The 15,257-nt window shown below is 42.8% G+C and overlaps 1 protein-coding gene across 1 annotated transcript in view; it reads right to left on the bottom strand.

Moving 5' to 3' along the window:
• prss59 (serine protease 59, putative) overlaps positions 1-15,257 on the bottom strand; it is a 114,818-nt gene that overhangs the window by 83,334 nt on the left and 16,227 nt on the right. The window contains exons 3-4 of the mRNA XM_072474522.1: positions 10,615-10,847; positions 1,985-2,120 (exon numbers count right to left, since the gene is read on the bottom strand). Coding sequence (XP_072330623.1) covers positions 1,985-2,120; positions 10,615-10,847 — 369 coding nt within the window. The remainder of the gene's footprint in view (positions 1-1,984; positions 2,121-10,614; positions 10,848-15,257) is intronic.

The raw sequence follows: 15,257 nt of genomic DNA, 5'->3' as shown, positions 1-15,257 counted from the left end.
TTTAAGTTTGGTGAAAACTCAAAAGAGAAAACTTCTGAAAACAAAGTGATTTAAACAGTGCCCAGCCTGCCAATTGTGACTAAAGTGGAAAATCTCTTCTCTTCAAACTGGAATTTTGTAGCCGAGGTTTTTCTTGTTGTCCTGTCCACTTTTAAACTATGCAATCAGCTTAAAAGAGAAAGAATGTCGATCATGTACATTTGCTGTGATGCACCACTGAACTTGACATTTATGTTTGAACATCAGAATCAGCACCCAAGAAGTAGAACGATATTAATCCCACATTGGAGCAACTGACCAAAGACGGCATCTGAATCTGGTCTTTTCTGTCCTGGAGACCTACCCCATATAGCCCATGGAACAACTGTTTTAGATAAATGGAGCATTTATCTCGCTGCCTTCTACACACACACAACAAAGTCTACTGTGAAGTACTGCACTGACAGGGAAATGTGCAGCACACTGACTCCAGAAATCATGTTGAAAAGGACAGAAAAGCTACAAGAGAGTTAAGAGTGGTAAAAAGTCAAAGTTCAACACATTAAACTAATGCAAAGCAGCAAACAACAAAGCCCAGGGAATTTTAAAGACAAAAAGCTGCAGATACTGGAAATATTAAACAGGAAATGTTGGAAATGGACAGCAAATCAAGCCATATCCATGGAGTGAACAGATGACATAACGGTTCCGTGTCCACATGAAGAAGCTAGAGTGTAAAGAGCCACAAGGTTGATCCCAACCATTGGGGGCTCCAAGTTACAAAGAAACACTGGAGAAACCGAGGGATTTACCTTTTGGAAGCCAGCAGCTGAGAAAAGTATTCTATAAAGGAATACAAGATAGTAAATAGCATGAGAACGTAAATCAAGAAAATTACCTTTGTAAGTAGGATAAGTGGTCACCGGTTCAAGAAAGTAAAAGAGAAATTCAAGATTAACATCCGAGAATGTTTCAATCAGACACTTCAAATGCAATCTCAAATAGATTAGCAAAGACAAAGGAATCATTTAAGAATCAACTTAATACTGCATGGAGCATTGGGGGTGGGGGGGGTGGGGGAGTTTTAAAGCTATTTGGACTGACTGATCAACCTCATTAGTAATTATCTTATGAACGTTTGAAGTCGTTGATTGCTGTGATTTAGAATCCTGCCCTGTATTGTCTTTTGAAAAGGTTAGCCTGACAGCAGGTTGATGTTACTGTACAGAGTACTCCAACATAGGCAGCACGGTAGCACAAGTGGATAGCACTGTGGCTTCACAGCGCCTGGGTCCTAGGTTCGATTCCCCGCTGGGTCACCGTCTGTGCGGAGTCGACACATTCTCCCCGTGTCTGTGTGGGTTTCCTCCGGGTGCAAAGACGTGTGGGTTAGGTGGATTGGCCATTATAAATTGCCCTTAGTGACCAAAAAGGTTAGGAGGGGTTATTGGGTTACGGAGATAGTGTGGAAGTGAGGGCTTAAGTGGGTTGGTGCAGACTCGATGGGCCAAATGGCCCCCTTCTGCACTGTATGTTCTGTGTTCTATGTAACATTACCTGCCTTCGGGCAGCACGGTAGCCTTGTGGATAGCACAATTGCTTCACAGCTCCAGGGTCCCAGGTTCGATTCCAGCTTGGGTCACTGTCTGTGCGGAGTTTGCACATCCTCCCCGTGTGTGCGTGGGTTTCCTCCAGGTGCTCCGGTTTCCTCCCACAGTCCAAAGATGTGCAGGTTAGGTGGATTGGCCATGATAAATTGCCCTTAGTGTCCAAAATTGCCCTTAGTATTGGGTGGGGTTACTGGGTTATGGGGATATGGTGGCGGTGTTGACCTTGGGTCGGGTGCACTTTCCAAGAGCCGGTGCAGACTCGATGGGCCGAATGGCCTCCTTCTGCACTGTAAATTCTATGATGAGCCATTTATAGTGCAACCTGTTTTTAAATAAAATCAAGTAACTTCATAAAATGCTTCATGTTATATGTTTTTGAGATCCATCATACTTACTGGAAATCTCGCGTTATCTGCTTATACTTGATGGTATTTTCCAGCAACTCTACCAATGTGTCAGAGGCATCCTTCACCAGCAGAGGACACGGGGTACTGAAATTTTCCAAAGAATAATTCACCACTTCCAAATACTCTGAAAAATATTGAAAATAAAGTCACAAATTTATTTCCAGTTTCTCTGGTGACACAATCATTCCGAATTTTCAAATGCTGACTAAACGTAACAGCTAACTGCAGAAAAAAGTCTATTATGTATATTTAGGTAGCTAGTCAGCTACATGACCAAGGTAAAATCTCTAGATCTACAAATGAAACACTCAATTAAATGTCACAAAATCAGTGAGCTACAGACATTCAGAACAATGATAACTTTCCAAAAACTTCCCATATATTAAGATCTATTTATTAAAATCAGCCACAGAGGTTTATTCTGGCATTTCTTAACCTATTAGATGGGAATCATCTATTCAACACCAGAAAATGGTTTAACAAAATACGAAATGGGTTTTGTGGTAGTAATGGAGTATGTTCCAGTTTTTGTCGGATCAACCTCTCAATGTCAGGTTAGATGTCATAGGGTCTAGCTTCCAAAGGCTTATCATAGAACCCCTACTGTGTAGAAGGAGACCATTCAGCCATCAAGTCTGCACCGACTCTCCGAAAGAGCACTCCATCCAGGTCCACTCCCTCTCCACCCCAGCCTAGCCCTGTAAGCCATAATCTAACCTGCACATCTCTGGACACTAAGAGGCAATTTTAGCATGGCCAATCCACTTAACCCGCACGTCTTTGGACTGTGGGAGGAAACCGGAGCACTCGGGGGAATCCCACACAGAGATGGGGAGAAAGTGCAAACACCACACAGAGTGTCACCCAAGGCCGGAATCAAACCCAGGTCACTGACGCTGTGAGGCAGCAGTGTCAACCACTGTGACACCAGGCCGCTGTGTTAAATGTTGGAGAAGATTCTTTTGGTAATGTTAACCATTTCAGAAGATTCCTATGCCTGTAATAGGGTTCATTTCTTTTTTTTATTTTATTAAATTTAAAGTACTCAATTCTATTTTTCCAATTAAGGGGCAAATCAGCATGACCAATCGACCTTCCCTGCACATCTTTGGGTTGTGAGGGTGAGACCCATGCAGACACGGGGAGAATGCGCAAACTCCACATAGACAGTGACCAGGCCAGGATCGAAAGTGGGGTTAATTTCTAGCCTCCTTATTCATCATTGATATTTCTCTAAGTTAGCTAAGCAAGTGCCCAGTGATGGGTCATTTTAGTGCTGTAAACCCATGCCTTGAGAAAATGGGTTTACGATAGTGAAAGTATTCCTTCTAAGAGAGGGAAATCTCATTTTCATGGTTCTCTCGCAGCTCGTTACTAAAACCGTGCAGATAGGGATGTAGCGCACGCAAGTTGTGAACCTTACTCAGAGATTTGCTCAGTATAAGGTAACTGGCAGCGCTCCCTTGACAGCAATGAGCAGCAGGGTAGCTTGTGACAAGTGGCAAAATAACAAATTATCATTGATAGGTGCTGATTGCACAGTGAGAATGACAGTCACCAATAGTCTCCTCATGGCCCCCTACTAATTCCCAACAATAGTGGGCTTTGTAAAAAAAATATGCTTTTTCTGCTCATAAATGGGGCAGCATGCCATTCCTAAGGAATGGTAGTGTCAGCATTCAAGGTATCAGCATTGGCTCAGTGATTGCACTCTTGCCTCTGAGTCAAAAGATTAAGTTCGAGCCACATTGCAGAGATGCAGTACACAATTTAGGTTGGCGCATCTATGCAGAGAGAGGCCTGCACTGTTGAAGGAGCTACAATTGGATAGGATATTAACCAGGGCCTTGTCAACTCTCTCAGGTAGATACAAAACATCCCATGAGTTTACCTGAAGAGCAAGGGAGCTTCCCTGTTGCTCTGGCCAATATCTATCCTTTAGGTAACAGCACTGAAATCAGATTTCCTGGGTGTAAATCTCAATGATGTTTGTTAGACCTTGCTGTGCACAAATTGGCTGCCCTATTTCCTATATTACAACAGTGACTACACTTCAAAGATATTTCATTGACCGTGTTATGCTTTGAAACATCCTAAAGTTGTGAAAGACAGTAGATAAAATTGAGATTTTTAAAAATTCCAAGTCAGGTAATGCATGGACTACATCCATAATGAGTTCTTTCTATCATGCAGCATGGTGACACATTGGTTAGCACTGCTAACTCACAGCTCCAGGGTGCCGGGTTCAATTCCGGCCTCGGGTGACTGTCTGTATGGAATGTTCACTTTCGCTCTGTGTCTGCGTAAGTTTTCTCCGGGTGCTCCAATTTCCTCCCACAGTCCAAAGATGTGCAGGTTATGTTGATTGGCCATGCTAAATTGCCCCTTAGTGTCCAAAAGGTTAGGTTGTGTTACTGGGCTATGGAGATAAGGTGGAGGTGTGGGCTAAAGTAGGGTGCTCTTGGGGCAGCACGGTGACACAGTGGTTAGCACTGCTGCATCACGTCGCCGAGGTCTCAGGTTGAATCCCGGCCCTAGGTCACTGTCCCTGTGGAAAAAAATGAATTGGGTACTCTAAATTTATTAAGAAGAAAGTAGGGTGCTCTTTCCAAGGGCCGGTGCAGACTCAATGGGCAGAATAGCCTCCTTCCGCACTGTTAATTCTATGATTCTATGCCCTAATAATATGCCTTAACAACAGTCTCAAAAATCTCCCCAGCTTTGTAACAGATTTTCAACTCCAGTATTCTTACAAGCCTCAAAGGATGAGAATTCCAAATTGTCTCAAATTAATGGCAGCTTTGTTTTCTGACTAAGACTTCTATTGGAAAGGTATATTGAACTAGATGATTTTCATCTAATTAATCTATGCTATATACAAACTCGGGCCTGGAATTTCACTGCTAATTCCAAAGTGCAGAGACAAGATATTTCCCAGCTCCACCAATCCTACCTGGGAAATATATTCCCAGAGGTTGGCATTTTTAATGCGGGGAGGGGGTGGAGTGGATCAGAAATTGAGCCTGAATGTGAAGGTTGCCAGTTGTGTAGGCATGTTGGGTGAAGGCCTGCACCTGTGCTCCGGTACTTTTCTGAATTTATTTTTAATATTGAACTAAAATCACTGCTCCTCATACCCCCTCAGCCCCACACTTTCCCCATGCCCTTTCATGCCAATCTATCCTCTTCTACTGATCTCTTTGTCTCCTCATGGCCCCCCACTAATTCCCAGCATCCTATCTAGTTTCTATGCCAACATAGTGCCAATTTGTTGCCCCCAACCTTTGCTCTTACCCACCCTATGCTAACTCACGTAGATTCCACCATGGGCAAGCCTCAAGAGCCATGCTGGCATAAAATAGCGTGTCTATTGATGGCATCACTATTTTAAAAATCACTCTCATTGGTTAGAAACCCATTTAGCGCATTGATATTCCTTCAACTAATTTTGAAAAGGAACTTTTCTGTTCTAAAATCACTTGCAACAGTCAATCAAACTGCTCACTTAACAAGTACCCCATTGTGATTAAAAGGAGTTTTAAAAATCACACAAGCTGCTAACTGCTGAGTTGTCACAGACTGTCAAGGCAGATAACCTTTGAAAAGCCACGAGCTGCCTTAATTTCAAGCTGTCCACGGATAACATCCAAGGACCATTCTCGAGTTTAATGAAAAGAGAGGCTTTAGTCATACAGTCCGCACACAATAATTCAATTGAAGACTGTGCAGCTGTAGCTCATGTGTGCCAGTAAAACAAGGGACAATGGGCAAGAGAGTTGATACACCACTGGTCAAACATCGTCCTGCCATAGCTATGTCAGGACGTTAGTAGATAAATAGAGAAACATACATGCTTGATGATATTATAATTAGATAGATGTACCCAAATTGTGATTGGATAACTCTCCTCATATGTTATAGTTTATGTAATCTTAATTGTTTGTTGTGGATGGATACAGATAATTTCTAAACAAATGAAATTTTTGATTGGTATATGTCAATTACTTCTAAGATAATCTGGCAGGCTACATGGATGATAACTAGCTCGCATGCTAGAGCTTGAAATAAAGGTCATTTTTAAGACTCCAAAAATCTCCATCTGGTTGCTCGAGTGAGGTACACAATAACCAAATAGTTTTGAAAACTCCCACAACGGTGGCAATGTTAGGTTCTAAAAATCAGTCAAGCAGTATTATACCTTTAATAATAGAGTTTTTATACTCACTCCACACCTTTCAAAAAAATTAGTAGCCCAGCAGAGTTAAAACCATTGATAGTTTTGATAGCTTAGACAGTTTCATTGAAATTATGCACTTTTACTGCATAATCATGTCTGCTTTTAAAAATTCTAAAAGGCACCTATCATGTCCCAAAAAGTGCCTTATCTCTCCCAAAAGTGCCCTGTGACCATACCCAAAGGAATTCCTTACCTCTCAAAAAGGGTACTCTGGCTAATGCGAGAGTACCTTTAAGAAATGGGTGTTTATCAAATAGCTGTAGTGGGTGTACCTTTAAGACATAGCTGCAGTGATGTCAGAGTGTGGGTGGAGTTGGGCTGCCTGTCTGTTTTACTTTCGCTTTGAGCGAGCAGCTACAGGGTGTGTTTAGTTTCGTTTTGCAGACTGGGAGCTGCATCCAGTGAAACCAGGTGTAATTCTGATTTCTTTCTGCTTGAAAAGAATGTCTTCAAATCACTTGCTAATTTAAAAGTGATAACTGCTCTCAGTAGAGAATTTAAATCTGATCTCTGTGTTGAAGAGGGTATTTGTCTTATGGATGTTGCAAGGAAAGATTAAGGGTTACTTATAGAGTACTGTATTCTTTGGGTGGAGTAGTTGAGTTGATAGTTGCTAAGATGTTTACTGTGTGTTTATAAAAATGTTAACTGGATTCATAGAATAAACATTGTGTTTTGTTTTAAAAGTACTTTAGATCTCTGTTGCATCACATCTGTAAAGTAGGCCCTTGTACTCCCCATAACCACAATCTATTTAAAGTTGTGGGTCAGGTGAACTCCATGATACACTTTGGGGTTCTCTAAACCCTGGCCCATAACACTATCCAAACTAATCCACAAGTTTCAGACCTGCTTTTACCAGGCCTAATCTGCACACTTAAGGTTTCACATATGACCGAAGTAGAGGCGGTTGCTGATTTATATGGGCAGTTCCTCCATGAACCATGGATTTCCATTTTAGAACCCGCTCCCATTCCCACCCCCACAAAAATGACAGACTGGGTTCAGGGGTGGGGCATCCAGATTCAGGCCTCTGCCAGTACTTTTGCGCAGACAGAGAAACTCTCCATTTGTGCAAAAATTCAGGTCTTGGTGTCTGGTAATGCAATAATCTCATGTTTCACCCAATATAAATATTCTAGTGACCTGTATTATAGATAAAGAAATATCTAAAATAAATGGAAATAATCTTTGACCTAGAAGGCCCACTTATGGTCAAATAAGAAATGAAAAGCAAATTACAATACAATAAAATGTCAGTATTAGTGAATATATTTTGAATATTTTCAAAATAACTCAATGGCATTTTGTGAATGCAATAATGTTATTAATATAACACATTGCCACCACTAAACGTGAGATTGGAAGTTTTAGTTTGTGTTTCAGCTAAGTGGTGTCCCATTTACACAAGCTAGCTGAAGTCCAGTTTCCCATGCCAAAGATTTACACTTGTATGCGTATATGTTTGAACACACATTCATTGATAACATGGTCTCCATCCCATTTAAACAGAATGTATTTAAAAATAACCAGTAAAATCAGCAACTGCAACTCTAATTGTTTTTTCCTCTCTGCCCTTCTCTACCTCCCCCCGTTAAAAATAACTTTCTGAAGTTTGTTTTGTACACCTAACGTCCTCTTCCTCAACTTGAGCTGCATTGTCAACACTCAGTCAAAAAGACCATGGGTGGAATTCTCCGAGTCTCCGGGAAAATCGTCGTGAATCGCGAGCACGCGATCTAGGGAGCCATTGACAGAGATCCCTACGGCGATTCTCCGACGACAACTGGCTGAGTTCCCGACGGTGTGGTTCTAACCACGTTTTGCCTGTCGGGAACGGCCAGAGGTGCCTGTGGAATCAGTCCGCGGCCGCCCTGGTGGGGGAGGGGGGAGCCTTCACCGGGGTGCCTCACCGACGGCCAGGCTAGCGATCGGGGGCCACCAATCTGCAAGTGCGCGCGATCTTGGGAGGGGGGGCTATATTTCCAGGGCCGCTCCGCAGTGCGAGTCCACCATGTTGTGCAGGGCGGCCACCAAAGGCCGCCGCCGTGCGCATGCGCGGACTCCCGACCGGAAGTGCAGGGCCCCGTATCAGCAGGCAGAGCTGCGAGGAGTACGCTGGGGCCCTGCTAGCCCCCTTCAGGTAGGAGAATCACTCTGGACTCTCTTCAGGAAAGTCCAGAGTGAAACGCCACGTTTTGACGCTGGAGTGGGGAATAGCCCCATTATTGGAGGATCCCATCCTCCCAACTTCATCACACCCTATATTGTTACTGAGGATAAAGGGGTAAGCTGCATGCATAATAATAATCTTTATTAGTGTCACCAGTAGACTTACATTAACACTGCAATGAAGTTACTGTGAAAATCCCCTAGTCGCCACACTAGGGCACCTGTTTGGGTACACTGAGGGAGAATTCTGAATTTCCAATTCACCTAACAAGGACATCTTTCAGGACCTGTGGGATGAAATTGGAGCACCCGGAGGAAACCCATGCAGACACTGGGAAACATGCAAACTCCTTATAGACATGACCCAAGCTGGGAACCGAACCGGGGTCCCTGGTGCTGTGAAGCAACAATGCTTCACAATGCGACTGTGTCGCCCATAACATGTGTTAAGCAGAGATACACTTCTAACTAATATTCTGCAAATTAGATAATGACTTACACCAGTGTTTTTCAAACTTTTTTCCCAGGGACCCACTTTTACCAATCGGCCAATCTTCAGGACCCATGCTGGCTGACCTTCACGACCCGCGCCGGCCGACCTTCGTGACCCATGCCACCTGAACTTCGCGACACACCATTTTTGCTTACCTTTAATGTGACAGGTGAACCTCACAATCTTACTTGCTCTCTCATTCAATGTCACATTTCTGTGAATGACTTCAGCTGACTATTTAAGTTCTCGCTGCATCCTTTGAAAAAAATTAAGAGGTTTGTCTTCGAACTCACCAAGCTTTGTCTTCAAATGCCTTTGAAGTTTTGAGGGTTTTGAACTTTCATTTGCCAGTACTTCCCTGCATATAACAAACATGGACTTTGCACCCTGATTTGCATTGGCACAATTAATAAAGGCATACCTCAAGCAATCATCTTTATACTGCTTTGTTCCTGATTTTAGCTTCTTCTTAATGGGTTGATCAGAGACATTGGGGCTCATACCAACACTGCTTTGTCCTGCTGTGGACTCTCCTGAGCAGATCTCTCCAGCAGATTTAGTTATGAGATCCTGGTGTATTTATGACTCTGGCCCTTTCTTCCTTATTACGAAATGAGCCAATTCCAATTCTTCGGTCCTGTTGCCTGTTTACTGGCAGCTCAAAATAGAGGAATCTCTCTTGTGCCCAGAGCACGTGAGGTCAGAGTATGGGGCGCGTGACGTGCTGTCTTCTGCCGTTTCTGGTGGAAAGACTCCATCAATTTTTTTTTAAAAATCTGCTCCTGGGTCAGCGGGCTGATGTCAGGAGGAGGCGGTCTGCCCCTCTGGGCACGCACGCCTGGGACAGCCAGCATTCTGAGAACCGATCATGGCCGGCATTTTCAAAAGCCAGTTGTGGCCATTGAGCACGTTGTACCATGGTTGGGAATGCCGGGACCACCTATGGCCCCGCCACCCGCCCCCGACCCATCCATGTTTGCGATCTTGTGTTGGAACACTGATTTACATTGCTATTTAATATCCATTTGTGACAGCAGCAAGTTTTCTGTTGAAGGAGAGACAAAAGAAAAAAACTTGCATTTATATAGCGTTTTTCAAAAGTTCAGCACATCCTGAAGTATCTTACAGCCTCTTAAGCACTTTTGAAGTGCAGTTACTATTGTAATGATAAAAATACAACAGTCAATATGTCCACAGACAGCTCTCATAATTAGCAATGCCGTTAGTGACCAGATTGTCAGTTTTAGATAAAAAGGAAAACACTGAAAAAGAGTCATACGGAGTCACAATGTTAACTCTGTTTCTCTTTCCACAGACAGATACTGCCAGACCGGTTGAGTTTTCCCAGGATTTTCTGATTCATCAGTTTTTGAACCATACACAACTGATGGGTTGGAAAAGCCCATCTGATCCATTAAATCTGTTCATGGGATTAGGGATAAATATTGGCCAGGACATCAGGAAAACCCCTTGCTCTTCTCCAAATAGTGCCCTGGAATCATTTATATCTATCTGAGAGAGAGAATGAAACAGCAGAGCAATTAGTGGCATAGTGGGTAAATGCAACACGTGTGTGGTACTCAATCAGACCGGTATCTGCTGGATAAGAAAAAATAAATTAGGATTCCTGTTCCCAATTTTTACCTTCATTCAGAGTCTGCTTCCTCAGGAGTGTGGTGAAGAAATAAGTTTGGATAATGGCATGACAGCACTCACCCGGAAAGTTGATGACAGCTTGCACTGGTGCACTAGATGCAACGGCAGCATGGACCAGATGTGGATACTTCAGCCTGAGCCATGCTGCAAGAGATCCTGGATAAGAACCTCCAAAAGCAATCCACTTGTTAAATGTCAGGTTCATTTTCAGATCCACCGTAGCTCGAAAGTGGGCAAGGTCTGCGAGTGCCTGATCAGAACGGAGGTATTGAAGACTTGAAATGCTCAAATCCCTTGGAGAAAATTTCAACAAACACAGCATGAGGGTCAACATAGAATTGTAGGATCTGAAGTAGGTCAATTTTATGCTTTTATGGAATTTATAGAATTTACAGTGCAGAAGGAGACCATTTGGCCCATCGAGTCTGCACCGGCCCTTGGGAAGAGCACCCTACTTAAGCCCATGTCTCCATCCTATCCCCGTAACCCCACCTAACATTTTGGACACTAAGGGGCAATTTAACATGGCCAATCCAGCTAACCTGCACATCTTTGGACTGTGGGAGGAAACCCGAGCACCCGGAGGAAACCCACATAGACACAGAGAAAGTGCAAGCTCCACACAGACAGTCACCGAGGCTAGAATTGAACCCAGGTCCCTGGAGCTGTGGGGCAACAGTGTTATTCATTGCTCACAATGCTGTCTATCTATTATCAACAAATTTAGATGAGTGACTTTCTATCCTATCAGTCAATAAAAACTATAGTGAATTGTTAAATTGTGAATTTGTCCTACAAATCCTTGTAGGATGAAGTCAATAACTTGCTTCAATGTTGCTGACATCCTTATATTCTAAAAAAAACATTACCAACTGTCTTCTGGGAGACAATATAGAGAACATCCTTGGACATTCCACTGTCCAAGTCTTTTGTCACCTCTTCAAAGAATACAAACTGGTTAGGCTTGATGAACCTATCTTCTGATCAGCTGAAACTTTTCATGGTGTTCACTCGCTCATTCTTTAACTATAGACTCTAGTGATTTCCTTACAACAGATAAATAAAAGCAAGATACTGTCTGTGGATGCTTTCACAGAGATTTCACTCCTGGACTCAACATTGAGTTCAACAGTTTCATAACTGTGAAATCTCGCATCCATTCTTTACCCCCTTTTCTAATCCAAATAAAAATGTTTTTGTCCCAATGCACCTCCCACACAGTGCCATCTGTCACTGGCTCTTAAGTTTAGCTTTCACAGAGTGTTGACCTTTGTTGTGCGATCAACACATTCGGCTATATCTGTGCCACTACCAGCAACTTATTTAGTCTTTACCTCTGCCTTGCACCCAACACATCTTTGTCTAATCTCTCCCAGCTACCACCTATCCCTTCTACTTTGCTCCACTAATTCTTAGACAGTACAAAATCCATCACATTTGTCCCTCTCTTTAGTTCTGAATAAGTCATAAGGACTCGAAATGTTAACTCTGTTTCTCTTTCCATAGATGCTGCCAGATCTGAGTTTGTCCAGCATATTCTGTTTTTATTCCTGACTACAGATATTAGGTTAACTGGTCTATAATTCACTGGTTTTCCTCTCAACTTTCTTAAATGGTGGAGTGATGTGCACAATTGCCCAATCTAAATGAATGATTGCCAAATCGAGAGAGCGTTTAAAATGTATAGTCAGGGCCGATATAACGTTCTCACCTACCTCCTTTAACTTCCTGCTGCCAAAATGTTCATCATTACTGTTACTTCTTAATTTTGGTGAATCCTCGTCCCTCGTGCAATATTAATTTTCTTGGAATTTCTGGCTTGCTAGCCTCTTCCTCTACTTTAAATACTGACTCAGAAGTCTTTGATTTTCATCCTTGAGGCAGGAATTGCAAGTTGCCCATTTCCCTCTGTCATAATTTCACTTCTTGCCAGGCAGTGCCTGCCCAAGCTATTTTCATTGTGGGGTGGTGGGGTGTGGGCAGCAGTCAGGGCCACTACCTTCAAAAGCAGGCCCGATGGATGTGGGCAGATGCTGAGGTGGACAGATTAAAAATGTCTGTTTTGGTCCCCTGGGACACCAGCCCAGTTTGGTCAATGAGTACATGGCCCCTTGATCCTTGTTTCCCCCCACCCCCCACCCCACTCATCCCTACGCCCACTCATCCCCTATACCCACATACCTCCTATGCTCACTCAATCCCTATTCCCACTCATCCACTAACCACCCATATGCAGAGACCTTTGAGCCCTATAATAACATTGGAAATCTTTGAGATGTTCTTGAAATTGTCAAAATAAATAAACATTCAGTTCAAAAACATAATTATTTCAAGTGGTCATAAAAATGTAAACATAAACAAATTCACAGTTCCCTTGACAGCTGTGTCAATACCCCTGCTGAGCTGAATCCATTGGCATGGGGCTCAGCCAAGCATTGATAATGAGATTATAGTGAACAGCTGGACAAACAAAGTCTTTAACGCTAAATACATTAAAACTTTTGAAATATTTGAAAGATCCCAACCATCTATTCCAGGTTAAAAGCAGGGAAAAAATGTTTCAGTGAGACAATTGACAGCGGAAAATTTTAATGGAGGTCCTGTCCGCCATTTAAAAAACTTGCCTACCTCTGTTTCGACACTGATGGAGGCATAAAAATCTGGCCCAAATTATTATTCAACTTGTCTGATATTTCTTTATTTTCATTGACAATTATTCATTTTCATTATGGGGCTGGTTTAGCACAATGGGCTAGACAGCTGGCTTGTAATGCAGAACAAGGCCAGCAGCACAGGTTCAATTCCCGTAGCGGCTTCCCTGAACAGGTGCCGGAATGTGGCGACTAGGGGCTTTTCACAGTAACTTCATTAAAGCCTACTTGTGACAATAAGCGATTATTGTTATTAACATCACTGTTATCGGTTGTCAAGAGGGCCCACATTAATCTGAACACCTTCTTCCCCCAATGTAATTGTAAAATATTTTATGTTGATTTTGGTATCGCCTGCAAGTTTATTTTCACACACTCTTTTGTACTTCTCACTGTCCCTTTCTGTCACCCTTTGGTGTTCCTTGTATAATTCCATTTCCAGGATCTGTGCCAATTTTTGCATTCTATGAAGCTTTTTCATTTAGTTTCTTTTTTAATCGCTGATCTCTTTAGACACGCATTTATACATTTTTAGACAAGTAGAACTCTGGCCCCTTAGAGGTAAAAACAGGTATGGTACTGAACTACATTTTTTCATGAGCACCTCCCTTCTCTCTTCTGTCATTTTACAAGGCACTGTTATTGCATTGGCATCAGTCTTACCTACATCTAGAATCTTGGTCATTGTTTCCCGATTCTTCCTTTCAAACATTATGTTGAACTCAATTATATTATGATCGTAATCAGTTAGATGATGGAACATCTTAACACCTCATCGAGACCCAGTCATTGCTTTTCTACTTGTCCCATTACAACTCACTTTTTGCCTTGCACCATTCTCTCTTTTGTTCTTTAATATCATCTGCCTTCCAATCTGTCGCAGATCTTCCCTTTTGCATTTCATTCCCTTGCCTCTCCCTGCCTCTTATCCTGCTATAAACATGTTAAATCTCTAAATCTTTCCAGTTCTGGTGATTAGTCATCAAACTAAAATGTTAACTTTGCTGTGCCTTCTTTAGATGCTGTCTGACCTACTGAGCATTTCCAGCATTTTATGTTTTTAAGATGTACCATATCAACTTGACATTGAATGGTAGTACCATCACTCCGTTCTTGAACAACAACATCTTGTGGGTGGTGTGGGTGCAGGGTGGAGAGGAAGGGGCACCAGAGAGAAGAACCTCAACTGGAATAACCAGATAAGTGCCTTGGCTATGAAAGCAGGTCAAATGCTGGGTATTCTGCATTTCCTGTTTCCCTAAAGCCTCTCCATCATTTACTGGACACAAGTTTGACTGGTACTCCAACCACCGCCTTAAATGTTCACTCTCACCATCACCAGTGCACCTTAACGATAATGTGTACCAGCTACAACATCAGCTGTAGCAACTCAGCAAAGCTACTTCAGCGATATCTTCTGAACCTAAAACCTTCGATCGTTAGAAGAATGAGGACAGCAAGGTGTCTGGGGAGACCACAATCTGCAAATCCCCCTACAAGTCACACACCATCCAGACTTGGAAATATATTACCAATCATTCTTCACTGGCTCAAACTCCCTGACTGTCAGTACATAACCATGTGGATTTCAATAACAACTTATATTTCTGTAGCACCTTTAACGTAATTGAACGTTACAAGGCAATTCACTGGAGCTACATCAAAGCAACTAAGACACTGAGCCACATGAGCAGAAATAAGGTCAGATTAGCAAAAGCTTAGTCAAAGAGGTGGGTTTTAAGGGAAAATGGACAATGCAAAGTAACAAGCAGGCACAGAGCCTGAATGTGTATTTAGAAGACAGATTGCAGACAGAACCGAAACTCTTGGCCGATTTGCACATTGATGGCCCATCTCCGATGAACAAAGACTAGTGCTTAGGTAGCTGATACCGTCCCAGACATTCCGGCGCCACTACCCCAGCAAGAAGATACAAACAAAGCAAGGCCAACGGCCACTTAGGACACGCCCAGCCATCAAGGCACCCGCCCCTTTATTGGCTCAGATCGATGGTGGTGATCGAGAAGCTGCCCAATTGATTGGGACCAAGTT

The sequence above is a fragment of the Scyliorhinus torazame genome, chromosome 14, assembly GCF_047496885.1.
Source record: "Scyliorhinus torazame isolate Kashiwa2021f chromosome 14, sScyTor2.1, whole genome shotgun sequence".
Lineage (NCBI taxonomy): Eukaryota > Metazoa > Chordata > Chondrichthyes > Carcharhiniformes > Scyliorhinidae > Scyliorhinus > Scyliorhinus torazame.
Note: the sequence above shows the minus strand (reverse complement) of the source record. Positions and strands in the feature narration are given on the sequence as shown.